Below are 26,583 nucleotides of genomic sequence, written 5' to 3'. Positions count from 1 at the left end.
TTAGGCTTCGTATCGATATCAATCTTATTGGTTCACCTTACTAAGAAACACATGGAGGACGAATGATTAAAGCCAAATCTACAGTGGCTCGCTGCAGTGTGAAACTTTTACAGTCAGTACTTAATATAATGTTTGTTAACATGAATACATGAAAGGAAAACAAATATTTCTATTAGTGTTCCTACAATTTAGTAGTTGTAAAGCCTTTTGCGACGCTGTTTCTAAATTCGAAAGAGCCTTTTCGATGCCAAACATGAGAAACATATGCTAAATATTGGCACAAATGCAGTTGCTTAAGGCAAAGGGAACAGAAAGGAGCTGGACTGGCAGCTGTCTCCTGGTTGCACTGTGTTATTTCTCAGACAACATCAAACTCCTTATTTTAACAATGTTCACCCGTACATGTGTGTGTGTGTGTGAGTGTGTGACCACTAGTAGCCACCTTAGCTGGTCAAAGCTTTGCCTTTTTTAAGGCTCTTCCAGAATTAAAATAATCTCTCTTTTACAAAAGTACAAACCTCAAATGAGTCGAAAACCAACACACGTTCAAAAACATTTCTATTTTTCTGTTCACTTGTTTTACATTTGGATAAACCACTGAAGAAAAGCTTTATTAATCATGAAACTATGCAAGCATTACTAACTGAGAATATTTGATAAATAATTTAAGAAAGAGACAAAAAGTCAGCACACAAATGTCCTTTAGGTTTCTTTTATCCGGGTAAGGCAGCAACAACAACAGCAACGGACGCAAAGGACGGAAGGCCGAGCGCCGAAACGCGTCCGTTGCTGTTGTTGTTGCTGCCTTACCCGGATAAAAGAAACCTAAAGGACATTTGTGTGCTGACTTTTTGTCTCTTTCTAGTCTTGTTGCGGTTGTGCACCTTTTACTGTGTTTAACTGTCGAGAGTGCTCCTCGTTTGTTGTTTTTATAAATCCTTTAAGGGCTACAACTATTAATACCAGAACATCTAAAATCATTATTATAAATATGAAAGTAAATCTTTCAGCTACTCAACTTCAACCTCTATAATAAATACAATCAGTCCTCCACCTTTCATCATCATTACAGTTAGTAATGTTTATATTAGATTGATCAGTCTATTAACACTGTTAGCTGTTACTGCTAATACTACACATACTTTAATCATGATTACTGCCATTGTAGCTATTAATCTACTGTATTCAATGCTGCAGTTGTTGCTCTGTTTGTCTCGATCCGTCTCTCTCTCTCTCTTTCTGCATCTCCCTCTTTCAGATTGACACAACATGAGTCTGTTTTTTTCTGGTTCTGTCTTGGTTTTTTCTTGCCACTTTCTTAGTGCTCATTGTGAATTCATGTTGTGAGTTTGTAAAAAAAAAATATAACAAAGAGTAAGGTCTTTTACCTGCTCTTTTTGGAAAGAGTCTTGAGATAACATTGGGTATAAATTGGCGCTATACAAATAAAGAGCGATTGATTGACCGGTCACGTTGTTTTTTCACTCCTTCATTTGATTTACAGGAACATTTATGTCCCGTTATACAGAAGGAACAAGGAACAAGGAACAGATTCCTTTCTGAACAATTAGTGAGTGGTAGCTTGTAGAGCATAATACACACTATGGAATTTAGTATAAGAATTATTATTATTACTAGAATTGTTACGTTGATGCGTTTTAACACTGTTAATACTTAAACATGGATGATGATGATGTTTTGTGGTTAATGAGAAGATATTCAACACAAACTATAAAGATGTTTTTAAAGGAGGCCAAGAAGAAGAAAAGTGGCATAAGGGTGACATCTAGTGACCATGAATGGACCTGCAGTCATTTTCTAAATGCTCCTAAGGATCCTCAGTTTTTCTGTGTATTAACAGAGATATTTAGTGCATAGACATGCATATTTGCTAGGCTGCTGCCCACATGACACATCATACCTGCATGACAACAGACCCTCTGACCACGTGATCCATGGTGCCGTAGTCAAACACTTCCTTCACGTCGAGGAAAAAGTTATCGTTGTTGGGGCTGAGGGCTCGCATCAACTTAGTGATGTTGTTGGAGTACAGAGTGCTGGACTGAGTCGGCAAACGGCTGGGCAGGTCTGTGTAGCCGATGTGGGTCACTCCCTTTAAGACATATGGACAGAAACACAAGTTTGAAAGGACAGAAGAGATGAAAGACACTCATAAAGACAATCAACATAACAGTTTTGTGTTTGTAATGTTTGCTCTGACCTTGTATACTGACAGCTCTCCAGGTACTGTGGTCTCAATGTTTCCTCCAGCCTCAGCAGCCAAGTCCACCACCACAGACCCATCTTTCATGCTCTCCACCATGGGCGTGGTGATCAGGATGGGCGCCCTCCTACCTGTAATGGTACAACGGAAATGTAAACTTCACAGATGCAATGGGTTCAGGGCCATTAAAAGTAGAGTAAATCTTTCAAAAGCAGGATAATGGACAAACATGTGGGACAAATATTCTTGTAAATCTTCTTGTGGAAAACTTCAATATCCCATTATTTGTCCTTGTTGTTTATACTGTTAGGAAACAGTAAGGTTCTTCTTCTTCTTCCTCATCTGTCTGTTTTGTAAATTACTTTGGACTGGTTTTCATGCGGAGAATAGAGAATGGGTTTAAGCTGTGTTTACTGGATTGTCCGATAGTCTTGAACGCACCATTCCTGAGGTGCGCACAGAGCATAGGCACAGAGCGGTGCCGTGTTGCTTTAAATGACGTAGGACTCAGGTGAATTGGCAGCTGAGGGAGGACCCGTATGGACACCGACTTGGAAGCTGTCGGACTTGACAGCTGACTCACTCCCGTGAACCTGTTATTGAAACCAGCCGTGTCTTCTGTGATCCAACTACAACAAACAAAACTGAACTCATAGTCGAAGCTTGGGCTTGTCGCTCATCACAAAGCCGTCCGGTGCGATCAGGTATGCGTATAGGTGAGCTGACCTAACCTTATGTTTTCCTGTCTTGAGAACCAGTCCTTTCTGTCCCGCCATCTCTTGATTGCTGTGTCACACTTTAGGTTAGTCCTAGTGATTTGTTGTATTTATATGTGTAGCCGGTGCTGGCTCATAGCAATACTACCTGCCCTGAATACTTCCATCTTAAATCTATGTACTGTATACATTGTGCATGAGTCTGTGCTTCTGTGCATACCAGGGATAAGAGCAGTGCTGATAACGATGTCCACTTCCCGACACTGTCTGGCAAACAGCTTCATTTCTTCTTCTATGAATTCCTTTGACATTTCCTTGGCGTAGCCTCCCTGGCCCTCTCCTGACTCCTTCATGTCCACCTCCAGCGGCTCTGCACCCAGAGATTTGAACTGCTCCAAAGCTGCAGCTCTGCAGGAGAGAGAAGAGGTGACTCATGAATCGTAACATGTCCCTGTTAGAACAGGTTGCTACAGGGAACACATGCCGCATGGTATTTATACATTTTACATTCGAGTGTCATTTTTGATTTTCTTTCAAACTGATGCAAAGCATAAAACTGTACCGTACAGTTGCAAATCTTTATTTTTTTTTTATATACTTTATTAATCCCTGAGGGAAATTCTGTTCCTGAGAGACTTGCTTCTCACACACATCGGCCCAAAATACACACACATGCACAAACAAGGACCTGTGGATGTGCACTAATGGAGAGATGTCAGAGTGAGGCTGCTACACAGGGAGCGTGCCAGAGCTGTTGTTCAGTGCCTTGCTCAAGGGTATCTCTGCGGAACTCAGGAAGTGACCTGGCACCTCTACAGCTACCAGACCAACTTCCATATTTTGGTCTGCACCGGGACTTAAACCAGCGACGCTGCAGTTCACAACCCTACAGACTGAGATAATGCTGCCACCAGAAAACATAACTTTCATAACTAAAAGCTAAAAGTAAAAGAACAGTAATAAGACATTAAAGCACTCTAAGTACATTAAATCAGGTTTTTTCTATCTCCTAAAATGCAAGGATGTAATCCAGATCATTTAAATCTTATTCATAACAGCTTCAGGGTTCACTGCTTACTTTACTTTCACCATATTTAGCTCCTGCTGAACTGAAATGTTCTACTGCTGCATTCCATCAAACAGTTGAAAACACGCGACGCCTTTTATTTCAAGAAGTCACAGAGTTGTTGTGTGTTTACACTGTTGTAAATGTTTTATAGCACTTTAATAGAAATATACAAACAAAGAAAAGAAGTCTTAATCCCTTCACATTAAAAGTCTACTGAGTGGCAAGACCACATTTTAACGGTCACTTTATTGAACTGTTTATACTTAGTGCTGCTACTTTATAGTAGCAATCAAAATGATTCAAACTCCATTGCAAACGAGGTTCATGGGCAACATTAATGTTCAGCTGTTTATAATAAACAAATCAAACAAGAACAATTCAAAAAGCTCAACACAACTGAAATTCTGTGGCCATGATTCAGTCTGTAAAGGGCAGTATATGCATATTTCTAACATGTATGTAGGATTTAAATACTTTGTACTTCAATGTTTGGACCGGAATTGATCAACAACACTAGTTAATACCAATATACAGATGTTTTCAGCTGGAAAAATGTCTGGGGGTTTAATTACTATTTAAAAATAGCCTTTTGTGTTGAATTTGGAGAAACCACTAGTAAATATTACATTTTATTCTCAAACTGTTTATAAAAGATTAAAGCCACTGGGGGAAATCAGATTTATCTTATTGTCTAACAACTGTTTTTCTTCATCCTCTTATAAATAAATGCACCTTTATGACAAATTTTATTCAGCACTTTTATTTTAATGCAATCTTTCGGCCTGAATGTATTTCATAGAGTATCATAATAAACACAAACCTGGTATCAAATCCTCTGACAATGGCTCCCATGGCTCTGGCAGAACCAGCTGCTGCCAATCCAGCCACACCTCCTCCAATGATCAGAACCTAATCACATAAACAACAATGAAAAGGAATGTGGAATTACCAAAAGAGATATTTTTCATTGAACAATTTGTGCTGAAGACATCACTTTTGTTGTCACACACACACACACACACACACACACACACACTCATATTACACACCTTTGCAGGTGGTACTTTCCCTGCTGCTGTGATCTGTCCGGTGAAAAAGCGACCAAAGTTGTTAGCCGCCAACACAACAGCCTTGTAGCTGAAATGACAGAGACACATAACAGGAAATTAAAAATCATTGATAAGAATACATTTCAACACACATTATCTTGTTATGATTGAACACAAATGGAAAATTCATTATCGCCTATTTTCTTTTCATGGTTTGAGATCTGAGCTATGTTTCTATCCAACTCTCATAAATGGATCACGTAAGAAGAAACAACGGAGTGTACATACCCAGCAATGTTTGCCATTGAGCTCAGAGCGTCGAAACCCTGGGCGATAGTGACTCGGGGCACCTGGTCCATAGCCACGACGGTGGCCTTCTTCTGGGACAGCAAGTCCATCAGCTCAGGGTTCTGAGCTGGGTAGATGAAGCTGAACAAAGTGGCGGCGTCCTTCATCAACTCCACCTCGTGGACCCCCAGATCAGGGTTGAAAATGGGAGCACGGACCTGAGAGAAGGAAAATTGGGTAAGGAAAAAAATTACAAGGAGCCAGCCAATAAAAGGAAAACTAAATATCATCTTAATGCTGTGGCCTAAAGGTATTCAGCTCTAATAAATCTCTTCAATCTGGGACTAAGAGAGTGAGAAAAAACATTCAGTACTTTTCCTCTATCTGACAATCATTTGTTTTAATTTTGAGTTAAATTCAGACTCTCCATTCCTTCTGCACAAAGCAAGGAGAGGTGGGGATAAAACACTTTTTATTAAGCACACTATCCTTCTACGACGTATGGCAATATTACATCGATATATACAGGCACCAGAAAACGACTGCACTAATAATTCTCATAAAATGATTCTTTTTCATGCTATAATTTAGCATGGTCCATAATAGCATAATTATAATCTTTAGCATAATTTATGGTCTTTTTTAGTCCACTGGGTTTCTGATGTGGAAAAGAGGAAATCATTATTTAGAATTTGATTCAGCAGTGGTCTTGGTGTCTGAGAGGAGTAGTGTGCATACAGGTCTACTTTAGTTGCTAAAACAGTCCATGTGGACAGAAAAACACAGGAAAACACGCAAGGCAATCTTAACATCGTTCAAAATTACGAGATTCATCCAACCCCCTTATTTCCTGCTTCTCAATGGCCTTGATGAACCTCTAGAGAATTATCTTCTGAATTCCCCACAACCTTTACTTTTCCCACTGTACCTTGACCAGCACATCTGATGCCAGGACATCTTTAATGTCCTTGATTGTTGCTCCAGCCTGGGTGTACTGTTCATCAGGGAACTTTGAAGGCTCTCCAGCTCCCGACTCCACCACAACATTGAAGCCCTGCTTGATGAGCGCCTGGACTCCAGCGGGGGAAATCGCAACACGGCGTTCATTCTGGAAAATTTCTTTGGGTACACCGACTGTGAGTTGTTTGTATGGAATACCTGCAGAGAGGAAGAGAAAGAATACACAACAGATTAATTATTGCCCTTCTATTCGTTCATTCATTGAAGTTTCAAAGTTAAATGAATGAAAATGAATTCATGACAGACTCGTGACCAGCTGAGGTTATTTCAGCTCATAAAGAACAATAAGAAAACAAGACACAGATAGCCTGACAGCTGTGTGGTTGATTGAATGGAACATTACAACTATTTTAGCTTTCTTTTTTAAAGCTGGATCACACAGTTAAGGATAGACAACGTCATTTAGGATGGGTTTTTTTATAAGATCAAATCAGCACAGTACAATACTGTTCCATGCAGACACCCTTTCATTTTCAAGGAGATGACCGTGAGCTTTCTTTAAACTGTGTTTACTATAAATATTGTTCTGTACATAGAATGGCCTTTATGCAGACTGAAGAGGTCATGACCCTTTAAGAGCAAAAACAATCTCCAGCCGTGTTAGAGGCTCAGTTGAGACTATAGTTTGGTATAGTTTTATTACTAGTACTCATAGACAAGCTGCTGCGTCGTGAACGTAAATGTTCATATATTTGCCTCTGTAGAACGTGTGTTACAGGAGGATTTCTCTCGAAGAAGCACCACATAAATCCAACGTCAAATCCAGAAGTAGAGATGAGCTGTCGCAAGCTGTTTTAGCGTGTATGTTTGTTGCTATGCGACAGCTATTACATATCATAGTGCGGGTAGTTGCAGACTGGAGCTTTTAACATTTCTTCATAACTTTCCGCCATTGTTGTAGTGACTCACTGGTTTCTCCAATGTTGTAATTTCCGGTCTCATCACCATACAACTCTACACTGCCTCTAGCAGTGATTTTCATATTGCATATTTCCCACCCCCTGCATGGAACTGTAACAGTTCTGGGCAGCTCCTTCAGCGGCAGGCTTCGCCACCAGAAGGAGAAGGAGAGATACCGCAGGTCCTTCTTTCCTGCTGCAGTCAGACTGTTTAACCAAGCCTGCTCCCAGTAGATCACAAAACACACAGAACTGGACAATTCACTCTGACTCTGTGCAATAATAATGTTATATTAATGTTATATTATGTTTACCAATCCACTTTGTGCAATAACATGTTACACTTTATGTGCATGTCTGTGTTACACTGAATATTACAGACTACACGTTTGTCAAATAGCTGATCTATCAATTTTTTAGTATCTATTTTTTTTGTACATTCTTAATTTTTATTTAAATTGTACTGTGTTTACTTTCTGTTTGCAATCTTTGCACTTTGCTGCTGTAACACTGTAAATTTCCCCATTGTGCGATAAATAAAGGATCATCTTATCTTATCTTATCTTGCAGACGCGTGTGTTTATTTCTGAGGATGTGCACAATCAAAGCTCCAAACCACAGCAGGATATGAAAGGCTGATGTCATGCATTCGGGTGAACGTAGTTAAAAGCAAGTATACTTAGGCCTTAAAGTTTCACAGCTAACCTGGCACAAGCATAAACACAGCCTGCAACAAAACATTGTAATGTAGTCTCAAACAAGTCTAAGAAATCAGACGGTAAGATACTAAGTGTTGTTTTCAAAGCAGAAAGTGAGAACAAAGAGGAACGCTTGTAATGTGAGTGTATGTATAGTTGTTGCAGTTGAAAAAGAAAGAAAAACAGACTCAAGCTAATAAAAAAAAATAGTAGGAGTATGACTAAAGCATGGATATATTATTTTTAGCCAGTTTGTTCAGCCTGGTTTTTTAGCACTCTTCTTCAGGTCTGTGTCCGAGCAGCAGGCGGGTCACATGTTGAGTCGGCTCTTATGGAAAATTCCACTGCAGCTCTTTCTCTGACAGGCTGCTTCTCCTCGCACCCTGTGACCCATCTAACAGTTTTATTTCTATGAAGGACTCAATATCATAAAATCAAAGCTCAGAGTCCCAACATTCCACTGTAAGTTAATTATCTCTTAATCATTTGTGCCAACACATTTAGCACTCAGGTCCCAATCAGCTTAATAGATCAGTCAGGCTGCAGTCTGTTCTATGGGTATCATATTACAGAGCAGAGAAAGTATAGCAAGCGCAGACGACCAACCACCTTAATCCTAAAAATACAAATGAAGCAGTGACTGCTAGGCTGATCCTGCTTATCTGAAAATGTCACTGAAGAGATAACAACGGGACAAGCGCATACATCTCAACATCTAGAGTCAAGATGGAGAATGTTAACTTTGGTTTGCAGAAGACAACTTTCAAGGCTTCGTGTGAACCGTTCAGTTTCATTCATTTAATTTGTCATCTAGAGAGATTTAGATCAGCTGCGATTTGCTGCTAGTCCACACCAAACCCTGAGATAAGAATCCATTAATGTTCACCAATGGACTCACACTCCTTTCTACTGTCCAGGCATTCCAAGTCACAATATGAGCACATTTGATCATTTAAATGTGTTTCCATTTGGTTTCCTGGCTAAATGTCAAGTTTCCCTGAAAGGTTGTTTTGGGCGATGAGCTTTGAGGATTGTTCTCTTGTGTAGATGGCTTGTCAGAGGTTTTACACAATCAGCAATCATTTACATAAAAACCCTGCAATATTCAAAGAGCGAGAGTGTGAAAGGCTCCTTATCAATAAACATTTTGTTTTGCTTGTTGACTCTTGAGCATGCCTACAAAGACACCCGTAAATATGGGGGAAAACTGCTGTTTCATATGATACCATGGCTGACGGACACTGCTAGCATGCAAACATGGATGTAAACAACGTTCGATTTAAATTATGTTCACATTTGATGATGCAGGAAATGCATAATTTTACGTCTTCAAAGACATTCAACAAACAAACATACACGCCTTACACCGAAGCTCAAAGCATGAGAATGCCAAACATAGTCAGTTCATGAAGGAGGGAGTCATTCTGTCCATGTTATCGTTCACAGATCCAGTCTCTAAACATCAACCGTCTATACTGTCCCTCTATAGGTCCCAACATAACTCTTCCTCTCCTCGACTTGTCTGTGACCCTGTCAGCTGTTACTTGTGTGTCCAGAATAGACGCTGCCAGCTGTTTCTGGAGCGAACTGAACTGCACCGCACCGTGAACCAGGTCACACAGACCCCTTAAACACCCGCCTACACATACACACAGAGAGGCTGCAGCACAACTCAGAACAGAGCACACCGTGACGTGAGGCACCTGCATCCAGCTGGTACTGGCTTTTACAGTACACTCACACAACAAACACACACACACACACACTTTCTGCCTGCTTAGTGGACACAGAGTTCGAGAACGGAAAACAGAGAACACTTTCTGAGGGCAGCAGCAGACGACCTTGAGACCGAGTGTAGCCGCAGGGAGCAGCACTGACACTCAGTACAAACTTTGAATTACTTCTTTATTTAGCTATATTTTGGCGAAACATAGGATTATCCCTTTTTGTAAGAATAACCTTAAAATGACCTTAAAAAGTGACTAAAGATGCACCAAAATGAATGAATGTATCTGAACCCTCATGACAACATAAACCGTATCCAAAAGACAGATATGTCTCACCAGTTCCCACGGCTAACCCCAAGGACAGCAGTATGAATAAAATACCGGTTTATCCTCTCTAATAGCACTGCTATTCTGAAAACCTCTGCTGGGAGTTTCTAAGTAATGGGTATGTTGCCACCTGTCACAGCGCACCTGATACACATGCACATGAGAAGGCAAACAGAGCCTACAGGTGGTGCTGCTTTCATGTTGCTATCAGTGGTGAAACCTGAACAAAAAAAAAGCACTTTCCAAATCATTTTAACTCGTTTAAAAAATATTTTTTTCATAATTATTTTTATGTTATTTTACAGGGATAGTGCATTTAAATAAACATTTCTGTAAAAATGCAAGAGTTAACCAAAATGCTAGTTTCCATCGGTAGTTCCTAAAGAGAATCGAATGAGTTAAATAATCAGTTTATTATTTTGGCTCTATGTTTGATCTTTCCTGTTCAGGTCACACGTGAATCGGTTGACTAAGGAGCACAATATAAATGACAGCAGCTCGTAAGTGGAACTGACACTTGTCAGTCTGGTTTGATCGAGCTTTCACCACATCGACACAGAGGCTCTTTTTCTCTGAGGTCATGCTGCTCAAGAAGGGAGTTTTCCATCCTGTTACAATAACGTGCTGTTGTATTTCAGGTTTGCCAATTACTAAGAAGAAGTCCGGCATTATTTGATCATATCAACACTTCTTAATGATATGCAACTGAGAAGGAAAATGAAAAGGAGAAAAATAGGTCAAATAACATAATTTAAACATAATTGCTGAGAAATCAACGGCTAAGTCATAACAGCTAACATTAGCGTTTAACCTTTCAACCTAATCCTTGCTAACATACTATAAATGTAAGCTAGGAATGAATACATTTGCTAACATTACCGTTGGCTAGCCAAGATTACCTTTTCGCCAATAATGTAAGCCTATCCTATCGTATCATGTGAAACTATCACGCAGCAATGTTAGCCAGGAAGTATTTTAACACTTATGTCAGCTGTTTTTTTTTTTTTTACATAAGTCAATGAAGTGTCAGATATTTTGTTTTATTTCAAAATATAACCGCACATTACAGCAGAACGCAAAGTGTGATCAGAGAAGAGTAGGCGACTGGTGAAAATGTTAGAACAGTTGAGAAACGTTGAAATGTCCTTGTAACACACTGGTACCATAACAACCTCTGTGCCGTCTATGCTGCACCCATCCCAAGAAAGTCCTTAGAGGTGTTCTGTCACGGTGCAGTTTGAAGATCATGTGACCTCAGTGGAAGTCCTTCATTACATTCAAACCTTTCGGTCATACTATATTGTTACATCATTGTGTTGGTTTTTGCCTCCCTCAGAGGAGAACGACTCAGCAGTCACATAAAGTTTGCACTGTAATGATGTTTATCTGTTGCCCGTGTTCAAACCAGATTTAAATGTCCGTGTCTTACCTGGACTAGCACATCGTCCCAGAGCTTGATGGGTCCTGAAGAAGCGAATGCATGATGTTTTGACTGAACGGCCGCTCTGCAGCTTCACGCAGGAGGCTGCGCTGAACACCGGGGACGAGCAGCTAGCTGCCACAACACGGAGGAGACTCGCCATGGTGCACACACACCCGACACTCTCACGCCAGGAGGAGCTCGACAGGACAGAGAACACCCCTCCTGAGGGAGAGGCGGGAGAGGAGGGAGAGAATACAGAGAGAGAGAAGAGAGAGGGGGGTTATGGGCAAAGAAGAACAGAGCACAAAGTTGTCCAAACCACAGAACAAAAAAAAAAAGATATCTCTGCCTTAAAGAAAAGCATCCAGACATGTACACAACACACGTTGCCAACAACACACAGTATGCTATATCAAGTTTCTTTGACTTGTTATTACAAGAATTCATTTAGATGTTTTCCTCTTCAATGTATCTAATAGGATCCATTCATTATTTTTTGCTCTTTTTTCTTGGTTACCCTTCTCTACTGACTGACTTTAAAGATTTTCATATGTTTTGTAATGTTTGCCCTTAATGTTACTAGTTAACGATTGTGTCACGTAATGTCACCAATAAAGGAAAAAGGAAGAATATCAAGGGATTTAAAAGTATTGAAATATTAAGAGGGAGTTAAGATTGTTAATATATCAAAAAATACTTATCAGCTTTGAATTATACTTGAATAACATGAACGAACCTGTCCTTCACTGTTCCTTTATAGAGCACTCAGCACTCACACACTCACATATGTATGACCTCTGTTTATACAACAGGTCACCTTCTCTGAGAAAAACATCCCGACATTTATTTGTACCAAAATACTACACATGCTTTAGCTGTCAGAGGTCCACTTCATCTATCCTGAAAACATGTTTACTTAAAAGAGATAAAGAAACTGGGACAGGCTGGGGTAGCAAGACTGGTGTGGTAGGGTTTAAACTAGAAATCTCTGGCAGTAAAATACAATCTGATAATCTGTACGCACACAGAGGCAGTTTCATCCCACTAACTAATAATCACTAAACTTCCCTGCAACCCATTTATGATGAAACAAGAAGCTGAAATGATGAGCCAACTAATTTCTGAGCAAATTACTAAAAAAAAAAAATTTGATGATAATTTTGATTATCAATTAATCAGGAAAGTCCTCAGATAGATACAGATACAACATATCTCAGTTTTAATGGGAATCTCAGGACTGATATGTGGGAAACTGGGAATATTTTTGTTTTTTCACTATTCACCCACATTTTAAGACTTAACAAATACATAGAAAATAAAAAATAGTCCAGTTCACTATTAATGTCCATAGTGTTAAGTTGTCATCACTATACATGAACTGTTGCCCCTTCCTGTTACATCTTGTGCAGTTACACCATTTATGTTGAGCTGACCTCTGTGCAGACTTCAACATAGTACAGAAAAAGCATCGACATACAGTATATTGTTGCATCTAAACAACGACAATAATCTGAGTACAAAACATCAGTACACAGAAACAAAGAGAAGGTCAGGTGTGTAAGTATTCAGTAGGTTAACAATGTATTATGTTATGTCAGTAATAGCTTTGATTTGTGAATTCAGCATTTATTAGATTGACAGAAAATTGTTAAATAGGACGTGACCAAGCTGACGTGCATTATAAATTACAATAGTCCAATTATAAGAAACCCTGTTTACATTAGAAGAGCTAAAAACTAAGAATAGCTTCTTTTATTTTTATTCCCATTTTCTAATTATAGTTTTTTTTTCTGTTGACCGACACAAACTAAGAGACAGACTTTTGACACCGTTACAATCTGTGATCTAAACAGTGATTATCTCTGCAGCCTCGCAGTGGTGAGTTCAAGTCTCTTTCAGAAAAACTGAAACTACCACGTCACCAAAAAAAAAAAAAAGAGAGAGAGTGGCGGTCTCAAAAAAAAAAAAAAGAAAAAATGATTCAGTCTACGTTTTGCTAACAACATAATTTTAAAACATGTAAAAACTAACTCTTATAATGCGCGTTTGTTGCTTTGTCCTGGATGTCCCAGACTAAACGGGTCAGGATTTGAAGGTCCCTCATAAACCTCTGACTGGCGGGTTTGTTATGACCCAATAAAACAACAACATATGAATCAATGACTTCCTTAGGGCGGCTTTATTTTCACTTGTGTCATCCAACGAAACCGATGCATAAATCCTTAAGGATTATGCTTGTTTTAATTCAGCTAGTGCTCAGCGTAGCTCCTCTTAAGGTCTGACACCAATGAGACTAATAACAAAGCGGGCAACACTTGTCTTGTTTCTGTCTCTGCTCCCTGCACAAACTAGCGGGGCTGAAGCTACAAAGAGCTAAGCGCTCAGCGTGCTAGCGGGTGAAATATACACATCTGCTTTTGGTGCATGTTTTAGTGCATGCAGGCTTATGATTCAGAAAAGCACGCAGCACAAGCGTTTCACTGCAAAACCAAACAATTGCACATTGAAAAAGTGAGAGTAGAAGGGTAAGCGGCAGGTAACTCGACTGACCTTTGCAAATGGTCCTGGCTCTACAGTGCAGCGCAGGCGAACTGTCGGGTTAACCCGGAAGGTGTCGGGAGAAACCGCCGGCACAGGAATATTTAGATCATATGACACGCAGGCTGTCCGACGTCTTCTGATCAGCTGTCATCAAAAGTGTTTTATATGTTTGTGACAGTTGCCACAACTTTGAATAAACTGACCATGGCATTAATGTCCATATTTTGTTATACTGACATGTTTTGCAAAGTTAAGGCTGAATTTAAGAACATGTAGGCCTGTATAAAGAATACTTTATTTTATTTTATTTGAAGCATTGCTTGCACAAGAACACTTTTCTGTGAATACAAACCAAAACTACAAAACATTAATGTGCAATGAAAATGACAGATTGATAAGTGTACGTTTACGTGTCTACTATAATTTTGGAAATGGCGTCTCAAAACTGAGGATGAACAGAAGATGCAACTCTGTATATTTCCACTGAGGGACGCTGTTAAACCATCTTTATATCAGAGTCAGAATCGGGTGTTATTGCCAAGTACAGTACATTTACACATGCAAGGAATTTGTCTTGGTGTATTGGTTTGAAACAGTTAACAAAGGAAATAAAGCAAAACATAGCAAGAGCTCAAATAATAAAATATTAGAAGCAATTACACATCTCTAAAATATAGCCTAATTTAAAAATGCAAAGTGTAAAAAACACAAAATGATAAAATGTCTGTCTGTCTGTCATTTAAACCAAGGTTTTTTCAGAAAAGACACTTCCCCTCTGCCATGATAATAATAATGTTAAACTTCCTTCCTGAGCACTCGATGTGGAATAGGCTCTTTTTTGTACCGGGCCTGTTGAAGGTCTAGCACTGAAACAATGCCAATAAATGTTTGTTTGCAAGTTAGACAGTGTGCGGGAGTTTACCTTAAAGTTTTTGATGGACACATTGCTCTCCTTACGCACCTGTCTTATGAAATGGATGTTGTATAGTGACAACTGTTACATTTGTAAATATATAATTTAAATTAAATATGTGAAATATTAAATACCTTATTTTGTATTTAATTTTCTTTACCAAAATTGTTCACTAGTAAACACTTTATTGTTTGTGCTAATATTACCTGTAGTTTTTGAATTAGTCTAACGTTTGATTTCTTCTGTTAAAATATATACATATAAAGATTTCCACTTGCAACAGCGTCCCCACCATGGTTCCCCCGTAAAACAGCTGTTACTCATTTTGAGTCCATGACCTGACCTATCATACACCTATACTGTATATAGGATCCAGTGTTTCCAGATATTGAATCATTTGGATGGGGGAGTGAGGTCAGTGGTAGGGGGCTTTGGACCGATGTAAAGGCTAGATGTTTAAACAAAAGCATCATGTTATTACAAACACATGTGGGATACAGGATACTGGAATCGATGATTTCACATGTATTTTAAATAAAAAAACAACAGTACATTAAGAAATGCACAATATGATCTACAGTATCATTGTTTCCCAATCGAGGAAGTATGACACAACCAACATCATTTAACTGCAGGGATGTTACCTTTTGTTGAACTCATGCACCCTCCATGACTTCTTCATGGACAAATCAATTATTTTTCACCTTACATGAACAGCACTGTTAGAACATGTGCTGCATTACTTACACGTGTCTACTAAGAGGTGCTCTTTCATAGAGTTTTGTATCATACGACGACGTTATTTTCATCAATTTGTTGTTTAATTTAAATGACATTTTATCCTGCAAATGAGAAACCGATTTGATAAATGTAGCAGATTATAATCCATGTTTTAGGTTTAGGATTGCACCTGTTTGTGTTTCTGTGTGAATTTGATGTCAGAAATATCTTTACCAGAGACACTTTGAAGATAGTTTTGATTTATTTTACCTTTAATTCTTTGCTAAGTATACATATCAACATTGATTCTGTGCTATTGCAATAACTTATTTTCTTATCTTCACATTCTGAGCCAACACCTCCATTTAATTACAGTATACATTCATAAACTAGCCTATCTATGCTCTCTCAGACACACACTGGTCATCTGGTTCTCTTTATCATTTTCATAGAGAGGAATGCATTGTTGCTACGGCTGGTTCTCATTTCAGCTTTTCTCCCCAAAAACAGCTCTTCTAATTACAATGGCTTTGCCCACATGTCTTTGATTTTCTTTTTCTCCCCTTTATCCACTCATTTCGACTTCTTCTTATATTCAAAACTATACATTTAACAAAGAACACATGTCACATTAGGGTTCAGGAAGGAGGTTGAAGAAGATATTTGACAGAAAAACCTGTTGCTCTACATTGTTTAGTAGACAGAAACCCCTGAGATAAACGGTATTTCATGGGGCTGTCATGAAACGTGGAATCTTTTGTCAAAAGAGTTGTACATTTTTTTTGTCGGTTTATAAGGTCTCAGCAATATCTTACTTTACTTCTAAAAAAAACATCTTCTTTCTCCCTGTGGCCACATGTGCTCATGCATCCTTCATCATTTATTTGATACCTTCTTTAATATCACAGAAACAACTTTTCCACTGACAGCAGTTCAACATTATGTCCAGCAAGGACTGGTGTAGATCCAGAACCATTAGATCTGGACTTTTGACTCATCCTCAGGTAAGAAAAAATATAAAAACATAATATCATGTCTTATTCTCTTGTCTATATGATTTTTCTCCATGACTTAATCGTTTTGGTTTATGTCTGTGGCCAGAGATTCTTCTTTTGGTATAACACATTGAAATGAAGGTTCTGCTTTAATTCAGAGTAATTGTATCCTGATATTTATTTTGAACATTTTAGTGTTTAAGAGATAACCTCTACAACAAGCAACTAAAATTGATTTTTTTCATAATATTCAGTTCCACATTTTTATGATTAAATGCAATTTTAAAAGGATTGTTTTTAAAGTTTGAATTTGATACTGTCGCGTATGTTTACAACAGGCAAGGTTGTCAGAGTTGTGGCGTCAGACTTGCATCAACCGTTAGAAGGACCATTTAAGGGCTCATCATAGGTAGAAATCAAATCAATTTAAACTGTATTTTCGAAAACTAGCATGATTTTGAAAGCAGAATTCCCTCAGAGTGCCCATTCAGCGGTAAGTAAACACTAAACTTTATCATAATACAGTACAGTGACTATTGTACATAATGGCCAACGACAAAGTCGCAGTATAAACTCGTCATCGGTGACGCGCTTTGAGTTTGGGCTCATGCACGCAAGAGGTAGAGAAAGAGCAGGGAGACAGGGAGACGTGATTGGTTCATCAGATTGGTCCCTCGTAGCAGACATTGGTCAAAGCTTTTACAGGCTTACAACTGCTACAGATGATGGACTTCAGAGCACATAAATAATCAATTTCTGTCAGAACCTTTCAAGACAATTTCAACCAAAATCTCAAAAAGTGTATCTGGAGAAAATGACCAATCCTGCCTTTAAGCATTAAATGATAAAAGAGCAGTTTCAGGCTTTGGTTCTGTGTGCTTATGGTTTGTGTTGGCAGAGCATTTCTGAAGTGGTAATAGGTGGGATAAATACCTCTTCTTCAGACGTGAAGTATGCCTGGTTAACTCGCCTGAGGGTCACAACCCTAACCCTCCCAATTACAACTTTGAACTGGTCTGAACTTTAACTGCAGTGTCTGATGGCCTGTCTGAGTAATTTATGGCTGCTGACAATTCCCCTATCTAACAAAGCTTTAACTCCTGTTAAATGATTAGCTTTAAACCAAACTCATTCTTATCGCCCACATTCCAGCAACACTTTTTCAGGAATCATTTTTTCACCCTTCTTTCTGAGAGTTTCTTCCTCAACATGTGTGAGGCAACCTGCGGTTTTTCTTTTCATTATATCAGGTCAGTGCTTGTCTGGTTAAAATAGTAACACATGTTAGAATCAAAACTGTCAAGTGGAATCATATGTCACCAGATTTTATAAAACCGCTACAGTAATCTGACATTTCACTGACGTCTGAAGGAATATTGTCTCTTCACTTGCTCTTTTTTTCAGGGTCAGAGGTCAGGGTCAGCTTCACAGCACCCTTAAAACAGGTGGGGTTTCATTGGGTCGATCAAAGACACAGTAGGGTGGTTGTCCTCAAACTCACCCAAACTGTCTAATTGATATTATGCAACAATGAGTTTTTACGTGTGCGTGCACACAAACGCACATGGGTAAAACGATGTTTCCAAGTGCATTTAATATTCTGCATGTGAGTATGTTGTACTTTCGCAATACAGAAGTCATAGAGGCATGTGTGTGGAGACAGAGAATGAGAGAGAGAGAGAGAGAGAGGGAGGGAGCAAGGGAATGGGGGGTGGATTTTCCAGCAAGAAAGAGCTTTGAAGTTGAAGTGAATTCCAGGAGTTTCCGGTTAACAAGCCCAGGGTATAATGTGAACCAGGACCGTGTGTGTGTTTGCAAAGAGGGAAAAAGCCTCAGCCTCAGACTCTCTCTGCTGGTGAGAGGGGTTAACATCACTGCAGTCTTTTCTGTCTTTTTACCTCAAAGATTCATGATTCCAGATACGGTCCACCTGCATACTTTAGGCCGCAGAATGCTTCATTCTTGAGTTTGGATTTAAAGTATGGAGGTTTCTCCGCTGGACGGTTTGTGACCGACAATCTGGAGCTTCTTTTAAACACCTGGTGAATGCATCCTGTCTGCCGCAGATGCAACCCTGCAGCCATAAGGGTGTCAAACACAACGCTGCACACATGCATTCTTTGTGAGCTGCTGAACAGATCCTGCTGATTGACAAACCTAACAACTGCTCGCTCGTGTCAGTAAGGATGTTTTACTTCTATCACTCGCACTTGCCTCTGTTGTTGTTTGCTACCCTGTGGAGTCTCAGCTACCCGAGTTTGCTCACTGCCTGGCAGGGCATCAGTCGCGGCAAGCCCAAGGATCAGCTGGATCCAAATGTGAGAGAGTGGGGAGACTACTCAGATCTCCCTCCAGGAATAGAGCAGGGGCTGGGATTTGATGAAGACGGAGAACATGGAGACAACAGAGGAGCTCGAGAGCCGTCATCGAGCCTGGGGCCGGAGCTGGATTTTCTTGCAGACTTTGCAGGCAAGGCGCAATAATGGTGAGCTTATTTGTCTTTTTTGTCTGTTCTTCTACTTAAGAGTACCTCTATGCTTCTTCTCATGTAGGTAAAAAACGCTTGTGGCTGATAACAGCCCCGTCTCACAATGACCACTACCTCCGTATGATGGAGAAACAGCTGGAAGACATGGAGCAGGTACTGATCCTATTTAATATCTCACAGGGATATTACAAAACATCATTATTTCGTTCTTAGCTGTAAGTCTTTCTGTGTCTGTGTTTCTCTCAGAAAGAGCTGAACTGTCGTCTAGCAGAAAGAGACACATTCATCATCACCATCATCCAGAACGCCATGATGGAAGGTTGCATCCAGAAAACCACTTTCCAAGGCGATGCCACAGTAGAGAGCCTGGACCCTGACACAGTCACCAAACTGCTTCACTATCTGGATCTTACAAACCAGGTACACCAAGTTAATCTTTCCACAGGATACTGAAGTTTCTTTACTTTCTCATATTAGCTGTAGCTGCCTTAACTGTTTGCCTTGCTACATCAACTGTTTCAGGAGGAAGGGTTCACCATGCTGGTTCTGAAGAAGAACCTTCGGGTCAGTGAGCGCTTCCCTTATGCGGTCCGTGTTGAGGCCATTTTGGAGCTCATCGATCAGTTCCCCGTCAGAAAGCTGGAGAAGATGACAAGAAAAGGATCCAACTTAAGGTCCCATAATGCAACAGTGTCATGTGCTAAATGAAAACAGAGGAAGTCTATTCAGTTGAATATCAATAGCAGTTGCGTGTTTTATATAAGCAAAGTGAGAAAAACTGCAAAACACTAAAGTGGTATCAGTATTGTGCATTGCTATCGTGTTTTTTTTTGTGTTATCATGAACAGTAATTGAAATGTTATTATTCCTTTTTATAAAGTTTATTCAACCAGGAAAAAACATTAAATGAGTTAAACAATCTCATTTACAAGAGGGTCTTGGTCAAGCAGCATATTAAAGAAGTGGATGCAGATTACATTTTGGTGCTTCAATTTTAGCAATTTGACAATCGCCATCTTGGTTTTTCCATCCTGACATGACGATATTATAGGACAACTTTGTAGCTACACCCCTAAGGACACTGTATTATCATCAATTTTAATGTGAAGTCCCCATGAAACGGAACATCGTGAGTATCTAACCCTTGTGTCGTGATGTGTTTCCAACTGAAACAGTATAGAACCAATCACAAGATAGAGGGCGGGAGATGACGCTTGGATAAATTTAATTGGATTGTTAGCTTAGACAAAATTGTTAGCTGAGACAAAACTTTTTTATAAGTCCAAAAATGAGTAAACGCTCCTGAGTGCATAATGAGTCATCAGAAAACTGAAAAGTTTTATAGGAAAAGAAAATAAAGTTGTTATGATGAAAGAACATTCAGATAATGCTTTATTGAAATTTATTTGGCAAATAATGGAAGAAAAACAAATATTTATCTCAGGAACGCTGGATTAAAACTGAGTAAATGCGTTTTCACTTTATGGGGAATTTATTGCGACTGTTATTTGCAAAATGAGCCAGAAAGTCCTTTAAAAATAATAAGTAATACATCAGCTTACGAACTATGTCATTTTTTCATCAGCTTCCTTACAATGGGACTAAGTTTGGTCACAATGTGTTATCCCCTGCTGGACATTGAAAAGATTACAGTTTTAAAAAATCCCTACATTGGCTTAGTTTTGTAAACTAATAGGATATGTCCACTACAGTCTTTGAGTGTAGTTCAAGTGTAAGTTTTGAGTACTATAATTTAGGGCCAATCTATCTTGGATCTATTATTAAAACTTAGGGTATTCATGTACAATTGGGATAAGGTGTTTTTTTTAGGTTGATGTAATGAAAAATATATATACACAACTTGGTTGGACTTTTTTTCAGGTGTAAAACAGCTAAGAAGAAGGTTGTGTCAAGGAAGAAAATGAGGAAGATGGTGCTCAGCCCTCAGAGGAGAGGAAATGTGACCTCTGTTGTCCCTTTACAAAGAAAACCTCCCCTGGACAAAAAAGCTGCTCTGAAAAGTAAGATCCAGGATATACTGAGTGGACGGTCTAGGTTTGTGATCCGCAAAGTGCCTGCTGTGGGTTCCGCGAGGGGAAAGGTCACAAGCAGTGGTGGAGCCACATCTAAAGGACAGGAAAAGGTTCTCAGCCCTCCATCTGTGTCAAAGAGCAGGGAGGAAGTGAAAAAAAACAGGTGCTAGTCAGCTTTCGTTTTTTCTTTTTTTTTTCAAGCACAGCAGACAGTGTGGATGTTTGATTGATTTCACTGAAACCGCTCAGATTTTTTTAGAACTGGAGGAACATCAAAGTCTTTTTCTTCTCTACTTCAGGCCAGACTCCACTGCAGAAGAAGGAAAGAAAAGACAAGGAGGGAAAAACAGTGAAGATATAAAAGAGCTCAATGTAAAGGAAGACACACAGGAAAAACAAGGCTCCAAGAAAAAGGGCAAAGGGAAGAAAGGGAAGAAAGGGAAAGGAAGAGGTAAAAAGTCCAACAGAGAGGCCAGTGAGAAGGATAAAACAGCCCTGAAGGAGTTTATGGACAGCTTTAAGGGGACAAGAAGATTAATGGTGAGTATTTTCACATTTTCTTTTGACCTTTATCCCAAATCTAAATCAATGTATCTGCATCTGACCAGCACCGTCCTATCATGTATTTGGAGTAATTGATCTGTGTGTTTATGTTGTACTGGTGGTAGTTGATCTCTTCACCCAGTAGAGATGCAACATTGTACCTGCAGCAGAAAGAGGAGAACGAGAAGCAACACTGTGGCCTCGCTATCAGGAAGGTCACCGTGGCAACCGTTGTGGGTGAAGGAAAGGAAGCCATGCTTTCACTGCAACACCATCAGCTTGGTAGAAAGTGCTTAATACATCTATGCCTTTGTGTACATTGTTGTTTTTTTTAATATTTGCACCCTATAAAGATTTGGTTAGGTTTTCACCAGAGGGGTTTCGAGTAACTGGGAAAGTTTGCAGGTATTTCTTTTTTTAAAGTACAGGAGTAAAGGAAAACATTGTATATTTCATTAAGGCGTGACCAAATGCAAATATGATGCATTCATAGTTACAGCAGCAGAGGTTCAGCCACTGTGAAGTTCAACAGCCTGAAACTGTGAATTACTCTCTTTGATTCGTTGTAGCAAGGATAATACTTTACTATATGATTTTTTGTTGCTTCTCCAACTCCCTTCAAAATGTTCTTTAGAAATTCTTATGTAACTGTTTTGAGGTGTCTTGAAATGCTTCTAAGGAGCATCTGTATTAATAGAAAACAGCATTTACACCTATAGCGACACTGTGATGTGGCGCTATAGGGAACTAAAACCATGGTGTTGCTTGGCGCTTTAGCAGACAACACATCTTAGTTGTGCGTGATATTTTGCCCGTTACTGTGTCTGCCTGCCGTGCATCTATGCAAAAGTTCATTTATATCTTTGTTATGCGTTTCAGAGTCTGAGCCTCCACTCAGTGACCAATCAGATCACTTCTCAGACCCAGGACTGATCTCTCTGTTGAGAGCAGAGCTTGGCCTGTCCTCATCCGACCTCTTTTCTATGACCATCACAGACTACGAGATAAAGGCTGATGTAAGACTGTCTACTCCTCTTATCCCATGTTTGGAGACTACAAATATCCATCAATAGACTTGTTTGTTAGTGCTTTTTTTTTTTGCCTAATTAGCTTTTATCTTTCCCAAGAGAGTCTTTGAGGCTCCTCCATCAAGTCCTGCTCTCTTTGAGTTCATTGACAACTTTCCCTCGAGGCGTTCAGAAAAAGAGAAGGAGAGGAAGAGTCCTCCAGTCTGTTCAAAAGACAGTCCGCCTGGAGCTGAAAATTTACTGCTCAGGTACAAATGCATTGACACTGTGAATCTGCTCTGCTCCAAAGAGCCAAAATGCAGTAACAAGGGTTAAAAATTAATATGTATGGAAGGCCCACATGAAGAGCTGAAACAATCTGGCAGCACGGAAGAGTTCGACCAGGGTTTATAAGCAGTCACTGATGAGGGTGAAAGCACCAGGAAGCCACAACCAGCTTCTGAAAACACAGGGAAAGCCACAACAACAGCACAGGAAAAAAAAACACAGTGCACCAAAAAAACAAAAGAAACAATTCAGACCCACCACATCATTTTGTGAATTCAAAGGTTTCATTCTCAATAAACTCAGTATTAACTGTGCACCAAGGCAAAACACAGCTAAAGTCAACGAGGTCAACTAGCTACAAAGCTGACGCCACTGACTCAAACCCTGTAAAGCTATAGCTAGTGATAGCCTCATCTTGCCTTGGCTAATACCCTCTAAATGTTACAACTGCTGCTAAAATTTGAGCTAACATTTTGGTAAATAAATCTTAGCAGAAGCTTAATCCTTTCATGATAATAGCTAGCTAGCTTAAAGCTAGTTTAGCAGAGTAATAGTACTCACGTCTCTCATTATTGTAAAATCTATTTGTTGATGTTTACAAATTTTGGTTTTGTCAAGAAGTCCTAAATGAATGTGTCTGAACACATCATGGCTCAAGGACAGGCTACGACTTTGATTGCCTTGACACTAAAACATTCAAACCTGAAACAATGTGTTATCTGCTCTTTAGGTTCATGTCTAAGAGAAGACTGCTGCTCATCTCTGCTCCCTCTGAGGATGATTACTCCTTCCAACAGCAGCTCTCTGCTCTCAGAGGACAGGAGTGTCACCTGGGTCAGTAACAAACAACATTTACATGTCCTGAACATTACACTGTCTGTCTGTCTGCTCTGTACTTCTTGTGAAACATGGAAATGTTATGAGAAAGTTTGGTTCCCCTTCTACGAAGCCCAGCTAGGAGGTGACATGGATTTCTTTTTTTAAACCCATGCTTTCTACTTTTTGCACCCGTTTTCACAAGTTGCACTTGCATTTTTGTAACTTGCACAGGCGTTTTTAATTAAAGAAATTAAAGTGATAAAGATAATATTCCCATGTTGCCCTAATGTCACGCTCAGAGTGGGAAGCCCAAATGTTGTGTCTTGCCTTTTTTTATTCTCCCAAATTGTTTTTATTTACATTAAAGAGGTACTGTATGCCAAACAGTCATAAACAGTTATAATCAATCAATTCAATCAATCAATCAATCAATTTTTTTTTTTTATAGCATCAAATTCACTCTAAATAAGCAAATTGATGCATTTATCATGCATCAGTAAAATGAGTCTGTAAACAGTAACTTATTAGCCTGTGTTATTCGTATGGTGTTAGGTAGCAGCTAGGCTGTAACGTCAACTAATTCAGAACCCCTGTAGCTGCTAGCAGCTAGTGATATACACTTAAAAGTCCTGTGTTGTCCCCATCATATAATACAAAACACAAATGGACCAGGTTGTACTTTGATACATTATTTGTTTCGTATTATTCATACTAGAATATCATGTTTCCCACCTGACACTAAGCTGTTTGTTACCTAAATTAATGTTACAAGCATTTTGTGTCCTTACACAGGTATTCGGCACTTTGCCATGTTGAAGCTAACTGGAGTAGGAGACAAAGCATCAGGAACTGTTGAGCTATTTCCCCTAAATGGTGAGTCACAGTGATATGAGGAAGTCCAGGTGCATTTGGAGGTGACTGAAACGTGAAATCTGTATTTATTTATTGCCAAATTTCTTCACAGAAACATGTCAAACATTAAGGCCGAACTGTGTTTTTAGGAGATTCTCATTGCATTGCATTGTTCCCCCTGTCTTTCATCTTCTAGGCCGCAGTCAGAGTGAAGTTGAGCCGTTAACTCGAGATGCAGTCAACAATGTGAGAGAACAGCTCAAGATCAGTAAAGACTACTTCAGCATGGTCTTTGTGGGAAAAGACAGTGATGTCAAAGCGTGGTTCCCATCACCCATGTGGTCGCTGGACAGTATCTACGACCTGGTGGACTCCATGGAGCTCCGCCTCCAGGAGGAGAAGCTGCAGAAGAGACTGGGGATCCAATGTCCTGATGACAGAGGGAGAGGAGGAGGTGGTGAGGGGCATTATGGAGGTTATGATGAAGGGTCGGACGAGACATACTTGTATCACCGATCAGAGGAATGATATGAATGAAGGAGGAAGAAGATATAATGGAGTAAAGAAGAGTGATCTATATTTTTGTGATGAGACAGCAAATACATGAATATCCACATAAACAAACTTTTAAACAACGGCCTCCAATACTCACCTTCATGACTCAGAGGATTTTTTTTTATAAAGATGATGTTGGACACCAAATAACAAGCCATGGACCTTTTGTGTTTATGCAATAATAATGGCACACAGAACAATAATATAATTGGTAATACTCAAGCAAGTCTTTTTTTTTCAATAAATGATGGTGTTCTTTGAATATGTGGTGATTGTAGCATCCATGAAACAGGAAGAAATTTGCCAAGCAGGTCTTGCTTTTTGGCAACACTTTTGTCCAAACTTTCTCAAACACATTCAGAGTTTAGAGTAAATAAATCCAAAAGTCTTCAGCTGAAAGGTGATGATTAAATTGATACTGTGTTTTTGCAACAAAAAAAAAGTGTTTCTAATGTAGTACAGTCTAAAAGGTTCACAAAGAAGGCATATCAAATGATGAAACTACATAATGTTATGCAATCCAAATCTTTAAAAAAAAGAATAATTACATTTGCATGATGGCATGATGGTCCTCCCACAATGCAAATATATGGCAGCCAGGTGGATCGGGTCTCATATTGTGTCATGTTAAGTAAGGTGGATGGTGGAGGATATCGAGATGAATGCCCTATTCCCAGTGCATCCTGGGAGAGTCTGCACGACACAATCTACTGTACAAAATGAATTGCCAGTACATGTACTGTCTTGTCTTATCACCCCAACATAACACCAAGACAACTAGGACGTCCAGATGAGAAACAACTATTATACACAAAGGCTCCTTCTACTGTCTGATGAAACATTTTTTGGTTATGCTCCTGCCTAATCTGGTCGACAGTCGGAAGTCAAGATGCATGACACACACCAGATTGCCAGAATCCTTCAAGTGCATTTAACTGACTTAAATTCTTACCTCAACATTGTTTTTCTCCATTTAGCCATGATTTAATGTCATAGGCATGGACTACTACTTGTTCTTTAGAAAATTGCCTAAAATGTTATATTGATATTCATGCCCCCAAAAGGATGAATGCTACTTACCCTTATCTACTGCAACACAAGGATGTTCTTAATTGTGCTTTTAAGTAAAACATTTCCACAATTTTTTGGAAGAATTTCCATTAAATCTGTTCCACATAAAAATGGCCCAACAGGTGAAAACCTAAGGACTTTGGCAATGCACTTACTCTTCATCGAGCAAAGCTTTATTTGATGACCAAATACGAGTAAAACCAATGACATTCCCATCAGCTTCAGCCGCCCTTTAATAAGCAAACATAAGCATGCAAACATTTTAGAATGTAGAATGTAAACAGTTCACCTGCTAATGATTAATATTGACAATATAAC

The 26,583-nt window shown here is 39.3% G+C and overlaps 2 protein-coding genes across 2 annotated transcripts in view; one reads left to right on the top strand and one right to left on the bottom strand.

Moving 5' to 3' along the window:
- The window catches only part of nnt (nicotinamide nucleotide transhydrogenase), a 36,371-nt gene extending 22,287 nt beyond the window's left edge, over positions 1-14,084 (bottom strand). Inside the window, exons 1-9 of the mRNA XM_020629790.3 lie at positions 13,991-14,084; positions 11,447-11,662; positions 6,275-6,504; positions 5,347-5,564; positions 5,059-5,146; positions 4,830-4,918; positions 3,161-3,348; positions 2,222-2,355; positions 1,922-2,113 (exon numbers count right to left, since the gene is read on the bottom strand). Coding sequence (XP_020485446.2) covers positions 1,922-2,113; positions 2,222-2,355; positions 3,161-3,348; positions 4,830-4,918; positions 5,059-5,146; positions 5,347-5,564; positions 6,275-6,504; positions 11,447-11,600 — 1,293 coding nt within the window. The 5' untranslated portion in view covers positions 11,601-11,662; positions 13,991-14,084. The remainder of the gene's footprint in view (positions 1-1,921; positions 2,114-2,221; positions 2,356-3,160; positions 3,349-4,829; positions 4,919-5,058; positions 5,147-5,346; positions 5,565-6,274; positions 6,505-11,446; positions 11,663-13,990) is intronic.
- A 4,297-nt stretch (positions 14,085-18,381) lies between these two features.
- ccdc80l2 (coiled-coil domain containing 80 like 2) lies at positions 18,382-25,556 on the top strand. Its single transcript, XM_020629917.3, has 12 exons — positions 18,382-19,078; positions 19,162-19,250; positions 19,344-19,517; positions 19,620-19,771; positions 20,979-21,293; positions 21,430-21,670; positions 21,799-21,955; positions 22,553-22,689; positions 22,801-22,949; positions 23,699-23,802; positions 24,580-24,660; positions 24,836-25,556. The coding sequence occupies exons 1-12, from the start codon at positions 18,796-18,798 to the stop codon at positions 25,165-25,167; spliced, it is 2,214 nt and encodes a 737-aa protein (XP_020485573.2). The 5' UTR covers positions 18,382-18,795; the 3' UTR covers positions 25,168-25,556.
- Positions 25,557-26,583: the final 1,027 nt, after the last annotated feature.

The sequence above is a fragment of the Labrus bergylta genome, chromosome 17, assembly GCF_963930695.1.
Source record: "Labrus bergylta chromosome 17, fLabBer1.1, whole genome shotgun sequence".
In the NCBI taxonomy this organism is placed as follows: domain Eukaryota; kingdom Metazoa; phylum Chordata; class Actinopteri; order Labriformes; family Labridae; genus Labrus; species Labrus bergylta.
The sequence above is the reverse complement of the archived record's forward strand: the minus strand, read 5'-3'. Positions and strand labels throughout refer to the sequence as shown.